This window comes from Bombina bombina, chromosome 4, assembly GCF_027579735.1.
Source record: "Bombina bombina isolate aBomBom1 chromosome 4, aBomBom1.pri, whole genome shotgun sequence".
NCBI classification, from domain to species: Eukaryota; Metazoa; Chordata; class Amphibia; order Anura; family Bombinatoridae; genus Bombina; species Bombina bombina.
This window is the reverse complement of record NC_069502.1, coordinates 1,123,067,765-1,123,083,512: the sequence shown is the minus strand read 5'-3', so window position 1 is coordinate 1,123,083,512 and position 15,748 is coordinate 1,123,067,765. Positions and strand designations below refer to the sequence as shown.

The following is a 15,748-nucleotide window of genomic DNA, read 5'->3' as shown; positions in this document are numbered from 1 at the left end:
CCTAAATATAAAAATAAATGCTGCTGAAAAAAAAAAAACATGCCAATTTTGCAACACAATATATTTATATAAAAATGCTTAGATGTATAACTTTGGGGGTACTTTGGCCATTAAATATATGTATCTAAATCTACAAAGATTAAAAATAAATGAATATTGAATGTAATTATTAGAAATGTATCTTTAAATGTTAGTGACTGTATTGTTTGTCTGTTCCTTAATCATCCTGAAAAATCCATAGAATTTCAAGTTGTAAAATGTAAATGAAAAAAAAAAAAGGTAAACAGAATTTATGTTTAAGGAAGTTGAGTTTTGTACCATAACCGAACCTGTGTTTCTTTCTTTGCTATAATCTATTATGTATTAGTCACTGTAAAGACTAAGTTTCTGGCCATTAATAATAATAATTATAATATGCAAAATGCATGCAAATTAGTTTTGAATAGATGTTCTCTTTCTCTGTTTTCAGATTGCTAATACTGTTGTGAAACAGCCTGTAGTTCATATTCTTTTTTTTTTTTAAATGTATTTAGTTGATTTCTATTCTAACAAAAATTGTTCAAATACTTATGTGAACAACTTTACTATTTGGATACAGTTTAGTTATGAACTCTAAACACAAGCTTGATTAGTAATAATTCCTTTCTATATACTGAGAAATATTCTTTTACTTTGGATATTTGAAATCTTTATCAATACGCAATTGAAGTCAGACAATTTTGAATTAAAGCGTAAAGACTAATTTAAACTAGCTTAGTTTAAGGCAGTTATTAAGTAATAGATTTATTATAGAACAAAATGAAAGTCAAGTGAATTCATTTAAAAATCATAAAGGTTGACTTTTTAGACATTGCTGAATCTGCACCTTAATTGCCTAATGCATAGTCTAAAACCCAAAAGTTAAAATTGTTAGTATCTTTGTATCTTAGAAGTAAGCTCAATGATTTTCTTAAAATCATGATAGCAAATTAGTGTGTTTATGTTTTATGCTGCCCAAGGAAGATTCAAACAATCTGTCTTTCCCGCCTCTTTAAATTTTTAGCAATTAAACTGTTCCTCTTATTGAGCTCTAATTGGTTGCTGTCTAGACACAATCTAATTTGCCCACCACAAAAAAAAAGTAATGAATGATAGCGTTATCCTAGTTTTGTGTCTACCTGACAACCTACATCTCCCGTTTGCTACCTTACTATCCTATACATAAATAGAATTCATAATGTTCCCAGTTATAAAAATATTTCCCCGGCCCTTATTTATCAAACCTCAATTTTCACATGATAATTAAAGGGACACAAAACCAATTTTTTTTTTCTTCCATGATTCAGATAGAGCAGACAATGTTAAGCAACTTTCTAATTTACTTCTATAATCAATTTTTCTTCATTCTCTTGATATCTTTATTTGAAAAAGCAGGAATGTAAAGGCCTATTTTTTGTTCAGCACCTGGGTAGCACTTGCTGATTGGTGGCTAAATGTAGCCACAAATTAGCAAGCGCTACCCAGGTGCCGAACCAAAAACAGTCCGGTGTTCTATCGAGAACCCCAATAAATCGAAAGCTCCAATCTGACGTCACTTCCGGCGATTCCATACATCTGATTGGTTCGTGTCCAGTGAGTGACAGGATTCACTACCAATTAGATGGGCACTGTAATCGCCTATCTTCACTATCTATTTTGCCTCTGCCTGGGGGGTTCCTCATGACCCAAGGTTTACTTAGGGTGTATGCAAGAGGATCGGCGGTGCGCCCCCCAGACAGAGGCAAAACAGATATTAAAATAGAAGAGTCACGTCAGATTGGAGTTTTCGAGGAATTGGAGTTCTTGACAGAACACTGGCTCCTAAACTTACATTCCTGCTTTTTCAAATAAAGATACCAAAAGAAAAAAGAAAAATAATAGGAGTAAATTAGAAAGTTGCTTAAAATTGCATGCTCTATCTGATTCATGAAAGAAAACAATGTGAGTTTTGTGTCCTTTTAACATAGGGATAATCAGGTCCAAACTTCAAGTTTATATTCCAGTATCTACATAATATGTATATAATATTATCATTCCTTTAATTGTACCATCACATCATGCATCTAAGTTTATAGCACGGTGCAATATGTTGAATCATTAGAAATAAATTATAATAATACTAATTAACTTTTAATAGTTACTAATGATTCTAATTATGTAGAAAGGCAGGTTAATTGGTAGGAGAGTTACTAAGTTTCACTGTCAACAAAGTATTGCCTGGTGCTGCAGGTAAGATGCGAGATTTGGGGAGCCCATTACATCTCAGAAAAAGGTGTCTTGCATATTTGCCAATCCGTTTAAAAATTCCGGGCTTGTATTAGTGAAAATGCGGGAACAGCAGGTCCAAAAGCTTTTTCAACTTCTCTCCCTTTGTAATCTAAGATAATCAAAATCATCTTAATTATATTGATAGACTGACTTTAGCATAGATGGCGCTATGCCGATTGGTAAATATTACTTTATTTAGTTTTATTTTTGTAACAGATTCAGCAAGGCAATACAATTATATATGGTACTGTACAGTTTATTCTTTTACACTAATAACCATCATTATCGTTGCTGTGCTTAAAAACATTATCCAATAATTGTAAAAGATATATATTTATATATTAATTCTGTATCAATAAAAAAGTAATGTTAAGATGCTTTAGTTTAAAATATCTAGTTGCTGTAGTTAAATAGAGTATTTTATAGATCTGTATATCTAAATATAAAGGGACATGAAACTCAAAAATGTTCTGTCATGATTCAGATAGAGCATACCATTTTAAACAATTCTCCAAATTACTGCTATCAAATGTGCTTCATTCTCTTGGAATCCTTTGTTGAAGTGGAAGCAATGCACTGCTTGGAGCTATCTGAACACATCTGGTGAACCAATAACCATAGACAAATGTATGTAGCCACCAATTAGCAGCAGCACATATGTATATATGCTTTTCATCAAAGGATACCAAGAGAACAAACCAAGTTTGATAATACAAGCACATTAGAATGTGGTTTAAGATTGCATGCTCTATCTGAATCATTAAAGTTTAATTTTGACTTTACTGTCCGTTTAAGTTATACTTAGCCTCTTGGCTATCAGAGGGTTCAACACATTTGTACATAAAAATATGGTATCAAACAATACATAAGGCAAATGGTTGTTTTCCTTTGCTTTCCTAATTCCTTTTAGTAGAGAAGAATTGTAGCTTACTTTACAATGTTTAAATGTCATTTTATATTTCCCCTTTATCACCTCCTTACTGTGTGATATACATTTTCTTACATTTTGTATTTATATTTTATTCATATCAGTATACATATATTATTGATTATGGTTGCTCCACGGCATCACATTATATGAACAATATATTCAATTTTACTTTGTTCAAAGATAAATCAATCAATTTTTGCAGGTGGTAATTTTAGGGCTGTTTTGTTTGATTTTGATAATTTAAATTGGTCTACTATGTTTCAAATACTTACAAAAGTCACATTTCTTACTTGTCTATTACAATTTCTTACTAGTTCAGGACTACTGAAAATGTATCTATCTATCTATCTATCTATCTATCTATCTATCTATCTATCTATCTATCTATCTGTATATAAATACACATATACATGTATAGATAGATGATAGATAAATAGATAGAAGAACTTAGCAGTCTTTCCCAATTTTCATAATTTATTTTTATCATATTTCGGGGATAGATGTTCCCCTTCCTCAGACCACATTTATCCCTGAAACGTCACAAAATAAATTATGAAAATTGGGAAAGTGTGCTAAGTTCATATATCTAGCTGTGAATTATTTGCTCTAACGCCCCCAGGACAACTCTTTAAAAGTCAGAGTACACTATTTTTCCTTGGTAATTATATATATATATATATATATATATATACATACATACATACATGATTTAGTTCTGATTTAGATCTGACACTTATTGACAATTTTGATGTGCAAATTTATTTAAATTTACTTGATTCTTTAATTCAAAAAAGGCAGCAGAAATATCAAGTTACACCTCCTAATCATCTATTTGTTGAGAGAAATAAAACAATTATGTAGACAACTTTTAGGGAGTCTAATACAGCTGAATTTTGCTTTTAATTGTGCTCAGTGGCTTTCCAAAATAATTTGCTTTGTGTACGTAAGGACAAAAGATTTCTATGTAAGGCTCAACAGAGGTTAATCATGCGTAGCAGGCAGCTGCACAGGGCCTAAAGAATAGACTACTGGGTGGACGAGAGAACTTTATGCAGTCAGAATAAATCAGTACCTGCATTTTGTTGTTTACTCACTTGAACACACACACACACAAACATGGTTTTCCTCTGTAATAATTAACCTTTCCTAAAACTTCATTTGCCGAGTATCAATTGGTTGACTTTGATCACGCTTTGACCATTTTGTTTATTCTTCTTGATGAAAGGAGTAAAATACTGTACTTTCTAAATATAATAAATATAGTAAATATTACTTGTTTTTCAATGCTACAATCTTAAGAATACATTAGTAAAACTGGTATTATTCCTTGTGTTTATAACATAGATGGGTCAATTTAAGGCAAACCCAAGTTCTGTATTAATATTGCTCAATGCTTTGCATGAGTTCAAAAATTTTATTTCCTCTTATGGAGCTGATATTCTTAGCATTTTGGTTAACGTATATTAATTATAAAGTAAATTATCTGGGAAAATGACTATGATAGGATAGAAACAAGGTAGTGTATATCAAATATCAAGCTAGAAGATGCCACTGTATCATATTTAATTAAAATATATTTTTTTTAAATTTGACGCAGTGCCATCTCTGTCCTTTTCTGTTCATTTATAACCTTTCCACCTACAAGAAAATCTATACCTCTTACTAGAAGACTCAAGTTTCCCCTATTAAGAAACTGGCAGACAACATTATGCTTCTACTCAAACTATACTACCTTATTGCAGCAAGTGATCTGCTTGTTTTGTGGACAGTAGCTAAAACTTGCTTAATATTTTCTGTAATATTGTTCAATCACATAAATGGTACATGATCTGGATACTGCAAATCTCAACTAACACTAAATCATGATCACAAATTATATTATACACTTCTTGCCTGACACAAATTTAGACATTTTGTAATTGTCATGTAAACTGATTAAGCTCTGGGTAATTGGTCTCTAATTCATTTTAATAAAACACCATAGTAAATGTTACTTTTAGGTGATCGCTATTCTAGGAGTGCGCGATATTTGCAGAGGTCCGTTATATAGCACATGAAAAAGCATAAGGTTTTCATACTTTCATAGCTATATTGCTAACATAGATCATTTTGGACTTTCATTTAAATTAACTTACAATTAACTAATGTTAGCAAGAAGATTGTCATACACCAAACAGCTCAGAACCCCAATACGGCATTTTGACACACTTTAATAACAGTGTGTGATATGCAAATGAGCAACTGCAGTGTGCTGACTACAGCGGGTTCTAGAACTTAATATTTGGGGGCTAATTAGAGGGCTAACAAACATGGTACCATAGAGGCCTTTTCTCAGTCCTGTGTTTACAATAAGCATTTGAAATTATACATTATATCTTTTGGCATATGCAAAATAATGTGTATTGCAGTATGAAGTGGTATTTTTACTGGACAAGCATTCCATATTAAAATACAAACTTTTAAGGAATTACTTTTTAGAACAGGCCTGGAATAATACTGACTTATTTAAATGTAAGTCATTTATAGATCATAGCGTAGAACAAGCTGGAAGGACTATTTGATTCTAGCCCCTCTGCTATTTTTATTTTTGTGTTATGTTCCATTAAACAGTCTAATAGTACTAAAGGGGAGTAGTCTTTTAAGCCGATTCCAGTTCTACAGAAATATAAAGTTGCATGTGTAACAAGCTCCATCCTAGTCAATATATACTGTATATATATATATATATATATATATATATATATATATATATATATATATATATACTGTATATATATACAGTATATATATATATATATATATATATATAAATATGTGTGTGGGGGGAGTGGAGGTGTAGCTTGCTAGCACATGCATTTTATGGACGATAAACACTGTGTATTTTTTAAAATTGTATTTCTACCCAGTATAAAAATAAACATTTATCATTTTTGATGATTCTAAACAGAGAGAGAGAATTCAAAACTTTTGAATCTAAAATGTTTTCAGACTTTAACAAAAGCAATCTGCTTTTAGCAAACATATTGCACAATTTACCATGAATTGAAATTTTTAGAACATTCAGAGTAAATTATGTTCACATTTTAGCTTGTCAACCTGGTCAGGGGGTGCAAGTTATGTTAGGTTCAATATAAAGTCATTTTGATGTATTAACTTCTATTAAAGGAATGCAAAATACATTTGTGAAAATTAAACAGATTTTCTATATTAAACACTTTAAAAAGGATATTGCACTTCCAGAGTAAGGTGAAATATCAGACATGTCTTGCATGTCTCCGCACTCAGACTTGATAAAGGACAATGAAAGTCCTTCCGTAGAGCTTGGAGGGTGTGCTGGAGAACAAGGGTGATGATTCATGTGATGAGATGACATCTTGGTCCTCAGACTTGTTGTTTCCCTAGTTAGATCTAGGGATTCTGGGGAGCCCCTGTCTTTTCCTGAAAATGCTGATGAGGGAGCACCCAAGGGATTCTGAAATGGGTAAGCCATAAGAGGAAGAGGAAAAGGGTGTCGAAAAGAAGATGATGAGAAACTGGCAGCTGCTGAGAGAGGAGACGGATGTAGTGATGCATGATGACTACCAGGAGGTGGCCCAGAGGCAGACTGTTCAACTGAATTTTTACGTACAACTAAGGGCAGTGCTTCTGTTTGGTCTGTAGAGTTAGGCATTTGAACGCTGCCAAATGTGTCGAGGGGATTTGGAATAATGACATCACCAAAGCACTGTAGGCGTTGGTTAGTGGTATGGAAGTTGTGGTTTTCACCATTGATTGCAAATCTTGCCTGAGGAATTTGGAGGGGTGGGAAGACCTGAGGAAGTTGGCGTATGGGTTTAGCTGAAAAAACTTTAACCACTGTGTCCACTACTTGTGACATGGCAGTATTCAGTTCTTGCTTTAGTGTTTCTGCCAAATGTTTGCCTTCTGGGTGAAATGGGAGGTGTAAATGATCTTTTTCTTTAGGTCCCTCTCTTTTTGAATGATTATCTGGTGGCATATCGTGATCCCTGATAAGAGCTCTTGCACGGTCAATGAACTGTGCTGGATCTAAGTCAAACATTTCATTATCTGACCTGCCCACAGAATCCTGGGCTCTAGCATCTATAAGTTCAGAATGCATGCTGTCTTCAGACAGATTTCCATCTTCATTATTTTCAGAATCAGTGCTATCGTAGATCTGGTAGAACTTTTCCTGCAGCTGGCGCAGCTGTTTCTGCATGTCCTCCAGCTGCTGTTTCAGCTGTCTGCGCTCCTCTCGCTTCTGCTGTTTTCTAGCTGAAACCAGCTGCTGGAAACTCTGTTGCTGTTGCTGAGGCAGTTTTTGCTTACGCTTGTTTTCTCTATAGCTTTCTCGGGGGCTTATAGACCGAGGGGCTCCCTCTCTTTCATTTTCATTGCCCCTCATTGACACATTTGGGGAATGGCTCATACCTCTAATTATATTCTCAACCCGGGCACGCTTTGCTCTCAGGTGCTCATCGCACAATCGATCCATATCAAACTGGCTCATCGTAGGCCTGCCAAAAGGCGAAAGACACTCTTGGGGGCTGTCTCTTGAAGAGTTGCTGCACACATCCTCCTGATGTATCTCTGAGCCTGTGCTAGAAAGCCCACTGGCTTGGAAATTGGGCTCCGTGCCACCATTTTTGTTCATGTTATTTTTCAACAGCTGGGAAATTATAGTTGCTCCTGGAAAAGGCATCATGGCATCTTCATAGGAGTTCGCCCTCTTCAACAGCTTGCGGAGTACATTTGACTTTTCCCCATCTGTATGTTGCACTACTGAATACTCAACATCCTGCTCAGAACCTTGGGGATTCATGGCACTGAAAAATGTTGCTCTTGTTTTAGCAAAAAATGCAGATGCTGTCCCAACAGTCCTTTTCACTCCAATGTCAACTCTTCTTCTCTTGGTCTGCCTGCTTAAGAGGGCTGTGCTGTCATGGTCAGGCATCACTGGACTGTTATTGTGCCATCTTCAAAAGCTTGTCAGCTGGGCACAGCTCGAGAATCCTGGGACCCTGGCCAACAGAACAAAAGGACTGATGAATCATTTTCTTTAAATTTCTCCAAATTTCCTGACCTCAATACTGAATAAAATGCAAAATGCATAGGCTCTGGGATTTATGGCACATTACAATTATTGCAATTTATTATGCACTCTGCTTGAAATTAAACATTTTTAAATATTTGTGCTTCAGTGGTTTAAGATGGATTAAGATTTAAAGAAAAGAAAGAAAGAAAGAAAGAAATATAGAAAAAGAAAACTGCTTAAGTATCAGTAATATATTTTCCCCCACAAATGCTTAAAATGATACTGTTTATCTCCTAAAGCATTAGTAGATTATAAAAACACAGTACTACACAACCCAACTGATTACATTTGGAAAAAAAATTACTAAGAAAGATGAAAGCAGGCCTTGTTAAGGTTTAGTATTACAAAAACATGTACCATATTTGTTATACATTATTATACAAAAAAACAGAAACAATAAAACATAGTTCTCCTATTTTCTAATATTTTAATGACACATAAATATAACAGTCAATTTGCTATGATATGAAATAAGGTTATTATTTTTATAGTGCACAAATTGGGTAAATCCATCAAGGGAAAATTCTAATTTCTTATTAAATGGATTTTGAAAGAGGCCATTGGCTGATATATTTTGTGCATCTTTTGCTACTTGATTTTCATTGGAAACCTGACCTTTCTAAATGGGAAAAAGGATCAAAATGCACGAGCAGCCACATTCATACCTAACAAAAGACAAAACAAACATAATGGCATAGCTACAGTATATCTTATGTGAACAATGTTAGTTTTGCTAGCTCAGTATGTGTTTAGGATCCATTTTCTTTTACAATTTTGGTAAAAGTTTTGAAATATGACATCTTACCAATTATATAAAACTTGTAAATGACAAAAACACCTTGTTTTTCTAAAAAGTTTGCCTCTCATCTGTAAGGACCTTACAAAAAGTGATACAAGTGACATGTGACCTCAAACGTTTTGTTGAAGTCGGCAATTTGCTTCCTGTGATATGCATACAAACTGCTGAAAAATATGTACCGCAGAATGAAAAAAACGTAGAACAAAGTGTGAGAAAGGAAGATGCTTTGACATTCTTTCCTCAGGAATAATGTTTCTTTACAAAACAATCTAATGAGTGACTTATTAACTAGCGATGTTGCAATTCCACAAAACCTTGCAGCTTTCTCTATCTTTTCCTCTGGAATAAAATTGTGCTTAGTAAAATTAGCGTATTTTTCATGCCATGTTTATCTAATATTAAACTATGCATTTGCTCAACAGAGCACATCTTCACAATCACAGGGTATATTGCCAAAGGCAGCATGCAGACTTTTTGGAATTGGTCCCATCTCTTTCGGTTCACCTGTAAAAACATCTACGTGATCCCAAGGACTGCATCTGTGGCTAGTTTTAAAAGATGGCTATTCATGCAAATAGGCTTCATTTCAGCTTGACAAAATGTTAAAAATCAAGACAGTATTTGAGCTTACATTGACAGAAAAGGCATGATTTCTAAGAATTAGGTATAAGCTCTCGCTAAGATGACCTGATTTTGTCGCCACACAGTTTGTTTATACTTTTAAATTTCCATTAAAAGAAACAAAAATGTATCACTACTGAAAAAAGGATGAATATTACTTTGAATGACAGTATGAAGCCACTAAATTATTTACACAATTGTAAGAATGTTAAGTATATTTCTCAGGCTAAAAGGAAGTTTTTTTCTGCTCTGTGGAATCATGTATTGAACATTAGTCTAGCAGTGACACTCAAACTACAAGTATACAAAAATATACCCATCATGCATCCTACAATATATCCTCTCTCTTAGAAGTGGAACGATCACTATATTTGTTTTCCTCTGCATTTGTTTGATTGTTTATTTGTGAGTGTGTACATAAACCCTACTGTACTGAGATAATTGTAATGAACATGCTATATACATCTATTTATCATCTAAATCTCAGTATCTATCTATGTATAGATAGATAGATAGATAGAGAGAGAGATAGATATACTTATGTATGTGTAGGTATAAAACCTTACTATACTGATATAATTTTAAAGTTAACATGCGATATAAATCTATTTATCATCTAAATCTCAGTATCTATCTATCTATCTATCTATATATCTATGTATATATAGATAGACAGATAGATAGACGTATGTATGTGTAGGTATAAAACCTTACTATACTGATGTAATTAACATGCTATATAAATCTAACTATCAGTATCTATCTATTTATCTATCGCCTATCCTATAAGTGTGAAAATCACTTGAGCAAAAAAACATATTTTAGTATACATTATAAGTATAAAAAAACTAAAGAGTACATTGTGTTTCTTGTGTATTAAACTTTTTTGTAATAGTGAATGCTAATAAATCTAACTAAAACTTAGACCACTAATTGTTTTTAAACAGATGAAACATACGAGGGACCAAAGGTGAGCACTTTTTTTCTTAGGGTTGTAAAAACTATTAGTGTAAAGCTGTTAACTAAGAAAGAAACGGACAAATGAAATGTAAGATATGTTAATAAGAAATCCTACTTACTCAATGAGGTGTGTTTACATTCTCATTTGATTAATTGGAAAGTTGTCCTAGTTTTTTAGCCGTAGGACGGTGGTGAGCAGTGCCTTTAGTTTTTTGTGCTACGTGTCATTTATATGTGTCAATGGAAAAAACTCTTTACATTTTTAACGACTTTGGATGACTGCTTCATACTAAAGCACAATAATTTACATTTTAATGCATATACTATGGTATGCATGTCTAAATTACAATAGCTCTGATTGCTTTACGTAATATAAACAAATCTATTCTGATATGCAACGTATACTTTATCTGAGATAGATTTAAATAATCAATACTGAATAAACTAAAACACCTCATGAGATCAGTTTGGGAACAATTTAAAGATGTAGGAGCCTGACATATCTTTGTATTATTAATTTTACAATTAAACAAATCTATTTACAGCTTACGTTATTTTTTGCCCCTTTAAAAAATATATATATATTTTGATACAAACAAACTCTATGATCGCTATCTCTTTAGACACTCTTTTGCGAGGAAAATCGGTAAAATTATATCAAATGCCTCATAACTGTGGAGTATTGCGCAAAATTCCTTCTGAAAAGAAAAAAAAAAAGCATTACGAGCAACAGTTTGAGGTTTATTTACGAACCGTCCCCTAGTGCAAAATTGTTTACAAATACTGAACTATCGGAGAGGAATATAAAACTTTTCAAGTCACTTTGTACAAATTATAGAAATAATCTACTCTGATTTATGTAGCAACTTTAAAACTTCTTGAACCAGTTATGAAAAAAATTGTAAAAATTCAAATTGTCAAAACTTTATAAAACTGTTTTCATCTACATACTGCATGCAAAGCAAGGTTTTTAATTGGTTTGAAGTGAAGATTAATTTAAATGTTCTGTATTTATTAACCTCATCAAGACATTAAAATATGGCATTCAAATAGAATAATATAGATTTGTGTTTATAATCTAGAATTTTTTGGTAAAATTCTAAATTTTGAACGGTTTGTTTTTAGTCTGATCGTTTAGAAACAAATAAATTAAAATATACACACCTTGGTCTAAAAAGTTTGCTTTCAAATGCTTTGGCTAAAAGTTAGATGGGATATTGCAAACTGTCCAGCAGTTTTCTTACCTGTTGTGCTACTTGTATATGGCATTAAAAAAATCATCTTTTTCCTATTTTTAAGAAATGATTTTAACAAATATATCAGTAAGCCACAAGGCATATATTTCAAGGCTTTCTGTATGCTGTGATGTGTTTTTTAGGGCATTTTAATCTATACACACCAACCTCATTTATATAAGTTTGTCCTTGGCCACACCAAACTGGAGATATATGATATTTACTAAAGGAATAACTATCTTGCAAGGAAATGGATTTGATAAGGTTAATAATTAAAGTTACATATATTAGTAACAATAAATTAATCATGAAAGCAGCATAATAAAAAAGGAACAAAAACAGACTTCTTAAATGAATGATCTAAACATAATTTTATATGTCCATATTGTTTAAATTCTATGAAAATAAGGCCACTATATTTGCAAGTTCCATAAAACATATGTTTGCAGCAACATTACCTATTACATATTAGATAGCCTTGAGTAGAGATTGTATAACAGTAAAGAGTAGTTCACTTGTTCCTCTACAAGGCAAGAAAAGGTTAGAGCGTTGAGAACCATCTTCTAAATATGAAAGCTGTTGGTGCCAGATTAAACAAATGAGGCATGAGTACAATAAAAGCATGAGGACTTTACAGTTTAGGGATGGTGTTTTACATCTTTATATCTTAAGTTCCTTCATTTATGATTAATAAAAAGCAGAAGTATTCAATGTACGAAAGGGCAAAGAAGTAAAAGGTGGAACTTCAATAGATAAGCTTTGTTATTTAAAGAACCAAATAAAACAACTACAAAAAAAAAATGTTCAAGGTGAGATCTAACAGAAAAAAAAACATACAAAAAACGTCATTTAACTACTGAGTGACCTGCAGTTTCAAAATATTCTGTGTAAAAGAAATTAAATGCAAGTACAATATTACCTGCATAATCTAGAAAATACACACATTTTAGTTCAGATTTAACCAATATTGAAATGAAACAATAAAAAAAAACTGAAGCACATCTTATTAAACCCTGCTTAATTGTCAATTAATATATAATAATATATTGCTATTGCTGTATATTCTGAGTTACTGAGAACTTTATTTAATACTTTTGTAAATATTTTTATATCAGTGTCATTAATTAAAGTCATAGTGTAGCAATATATAGTGTAACCATATTCTATGGGTTGAACTAAAAACAATACGAATTTCATAAAGCCATTATTAATTGTGTCAGAAGTAGATAGATCATTATTTTAGAAATTTATTTCAAGTTTTGAAAGAGAAATATAAGTCAGGGCTTGATATCAAATTTAGAAGCCCTCAAAAATACTTAGGGACTCAGCACACAGCAATTTTTAACGATGAACATTTATATATCAATACACCACTTTGATCCAGGATTAAAAATATAGAGCATGGCCACAGAGATTTCTCAAGCCCTAACTTAGGTGAAAGTGTTTATAATTATATGCAAGACCTACACTTTTAATCCTAAACATACTATAGAGAGTTATAAGTAATAGAAATTACACTAAAAGTCATGTTTTTATACTGCACCAAATGATAAATCCTTTTCAAAGCAGCTGTGCTTTCACTGATGGTACAGGTAAAGTGACAGCTACTAACAAGAAAACATATGGTTTCACACACAAGTCTGTTATTAAGTGAAAATAATATTTCTCCCTTACTTTGTGTACCATGCTGATTAATAATGCAACCACTACTTAGCATGCAAACAAGTCTGATACAAAATATCTCACCAGGCATAATTTGAAAGTTCCTGTTGCTCTGACAATTCTTATCTTAAAGCTGACCATAAACTCATAAACCTCTCAACAATAGTCGGCTGGTAAGATTCAGTAGAACGAAAACTTGCACCTGTCTTTCTTGACATAACGCACCTGTCTGGAGTTGCCCATGCGCGTTTTGTTATGGTCTTACAATAGCTTTCCAGACAGAGAAGGGAGGGGGGCGAATAAGAAGAAAAAAAAATAAAAGAAAGAAAAATCTTTCATAGCAAATTAGTCATCGGCTGCCTTGAAGTGAGTTTAATCTCAAGAGACAAATGTTCTTTAAAAGTAAAGAAAGAAAGACAAAATTGAGAACTAAAGAAAACTGACTATAGCCTGTGCATTGGTTTGAATTACGTACAGAGATACTGGGTTAATGTCTCTTTGAAAGTACCAAAAATAAAAAGAATATCTGCCTCCAGATATATCACTAAGCAAATCCTTCTGTACGTAGCAGCCTGTGCTTTCTCAGTGACTTGCAAACATTATCACTAAAGCAGTTAGTACACTACATCTGAGTTCATCTGATTTCAGCTTCATATTTAAGCCATGTAGTCACACTAATGCTGACAGTCTATGCAAAGCTTTGTGTTTAATTGTAATTCTTCAAAAGGCTTTTAAATAAACCTCAATGTTCATTCATCCTTAACCCTTAAACTTCTGGATGCTCTGCAGTGGGCAGTGTATTTTAACACAGGCCCCCCAGCACTTTAAGGGTAAGGAACTTTAACAGCAGGTATACATATATTTATTAATATGTGATATAACTTGAAAGCCTAATTAAGAATAAGTAGTGATGGGTATCAGGCGTCTTTTTATAAGCATTAAACTTATTCCTATTATATTAAGCATGCTTCAAAACTGATCCCCATGCATCTTTTTCCATTTAAACTGAACCTTTGCTAACAGTTGGAATTAAACCCATAACATAAAGCATGTCAGTATAATTATTATTTTGTTGCTGGGAATGTAGAAAGAAAAAGGGAAGTCATTTTGCAAATGAGAAGCAAATCGCAGGAATAAAAAAAAAAGGCACCTTTAACAAGACAAAAGAAAAGCAAAGGATGTTTAACAGGCAAGAAATGATCTACAGATACAATTAAGTCTCAGTAATTTCACCTTTTCTTAACACAAAACATGAAACTGTACATTATCTAATACCACTTTAAATACTTAACTCAAACTAAGTCCATGCAAATCTTTGTCATTTAGGTATAAATCTTTATGTTTTGCTGATTAGAAGTAATGTTAAACACATATATAAAAATAAATGCTTAAAAGGTTACTTACTCAGTGAAAGCAATGAAACTGATCCGTTGTGCCGGTGAGAGAAAACACAGTGCCTTGGATATCTGCTGATGAATAGTACAATTTGACAAGGGAGGGAGAATGTGTGCGTGTCTGAGTGAGTAAAGGACAGTGTGTGTGTGTGTGTGTGTGTGTGTGTTTGAATGTGACTGATAGTAAACAGGAGGCAGAGTACAGAAAGACACAGAGAGGGAGCAAGGTCTTTTGTGCTGTTCTCCTTTGCCTGGCTGTAATTGTATTATTTCTGCAGGCAGAGCTCAGCTGAGGCTCCGCACTACAACAAGATTTACTTTAAGACACAGCTGGAGGAAACAGGAAGACTGCACGTCACATTCTGTGTGACGTAAGGGAGGGAGAGCACACCAATCAGGAGACAACTTCAGATGCAAGGGGGGATAGTTAACAGTCAACTTGGAGAAGGAAAAAAAAAAAGAAAAAAAGAGGGAAATCAAATGGGCTCAGAGAAGGAGGAGGACGACTCCAAGCCAAGCCCTCTTGTTGAGGGAAGGAAAGTTTTTTTTAAATTGATGCATTGGATTTCACCGCTTCAAGTAGTTAGATAAAAGAAAGAGCGATTTATGGCATATACCAACACCTTTGGGTTATATGCAAACGCTACAGAACAAAAACTTTGCTGTGTTTCTTGATCATAAAATTGAACATCGTTTGGTTTCTTGGCTGGGATATTCAGTGTTACATGCGTACTTGACCAGATATACCACTGCTTTCCATGTACA

General features: G+C 33.1%; 1 protein-coding gene across 2 annotated transcripts in view; it reads right to left on the bottom strand.

The window, feature by feature from the left end:
- PROX1 (prospero homeobox 1) overlaps positions 1–15,364 on the bottom strand; it is an 80,413-nt gene extending 65,049 nt beyond the window's left edge. For both annotated transcript variants that reach the window (XM_053712486.1, XM_053712487.1), the window contains exons 1-2: positions 14,994–15,364; positions 6,447–8,238 (exon numbers count right to left, since the gene is read on the bottom strand). In XM_053712486.1, the coding sequence (XP_053568461.1) occupies positions 6,447–8,171 (1,725 nt within the window). In that variant the 5' untranslated portion in view covers positions 8,172–8,238; positions 14,994–15,364. The remainder of the gene's footprint in view (positions 1–6,446; positions 8,239–14,993) is intronic.
- Positions 15,365–15,748: the final 384 nt, after the last annotated feature.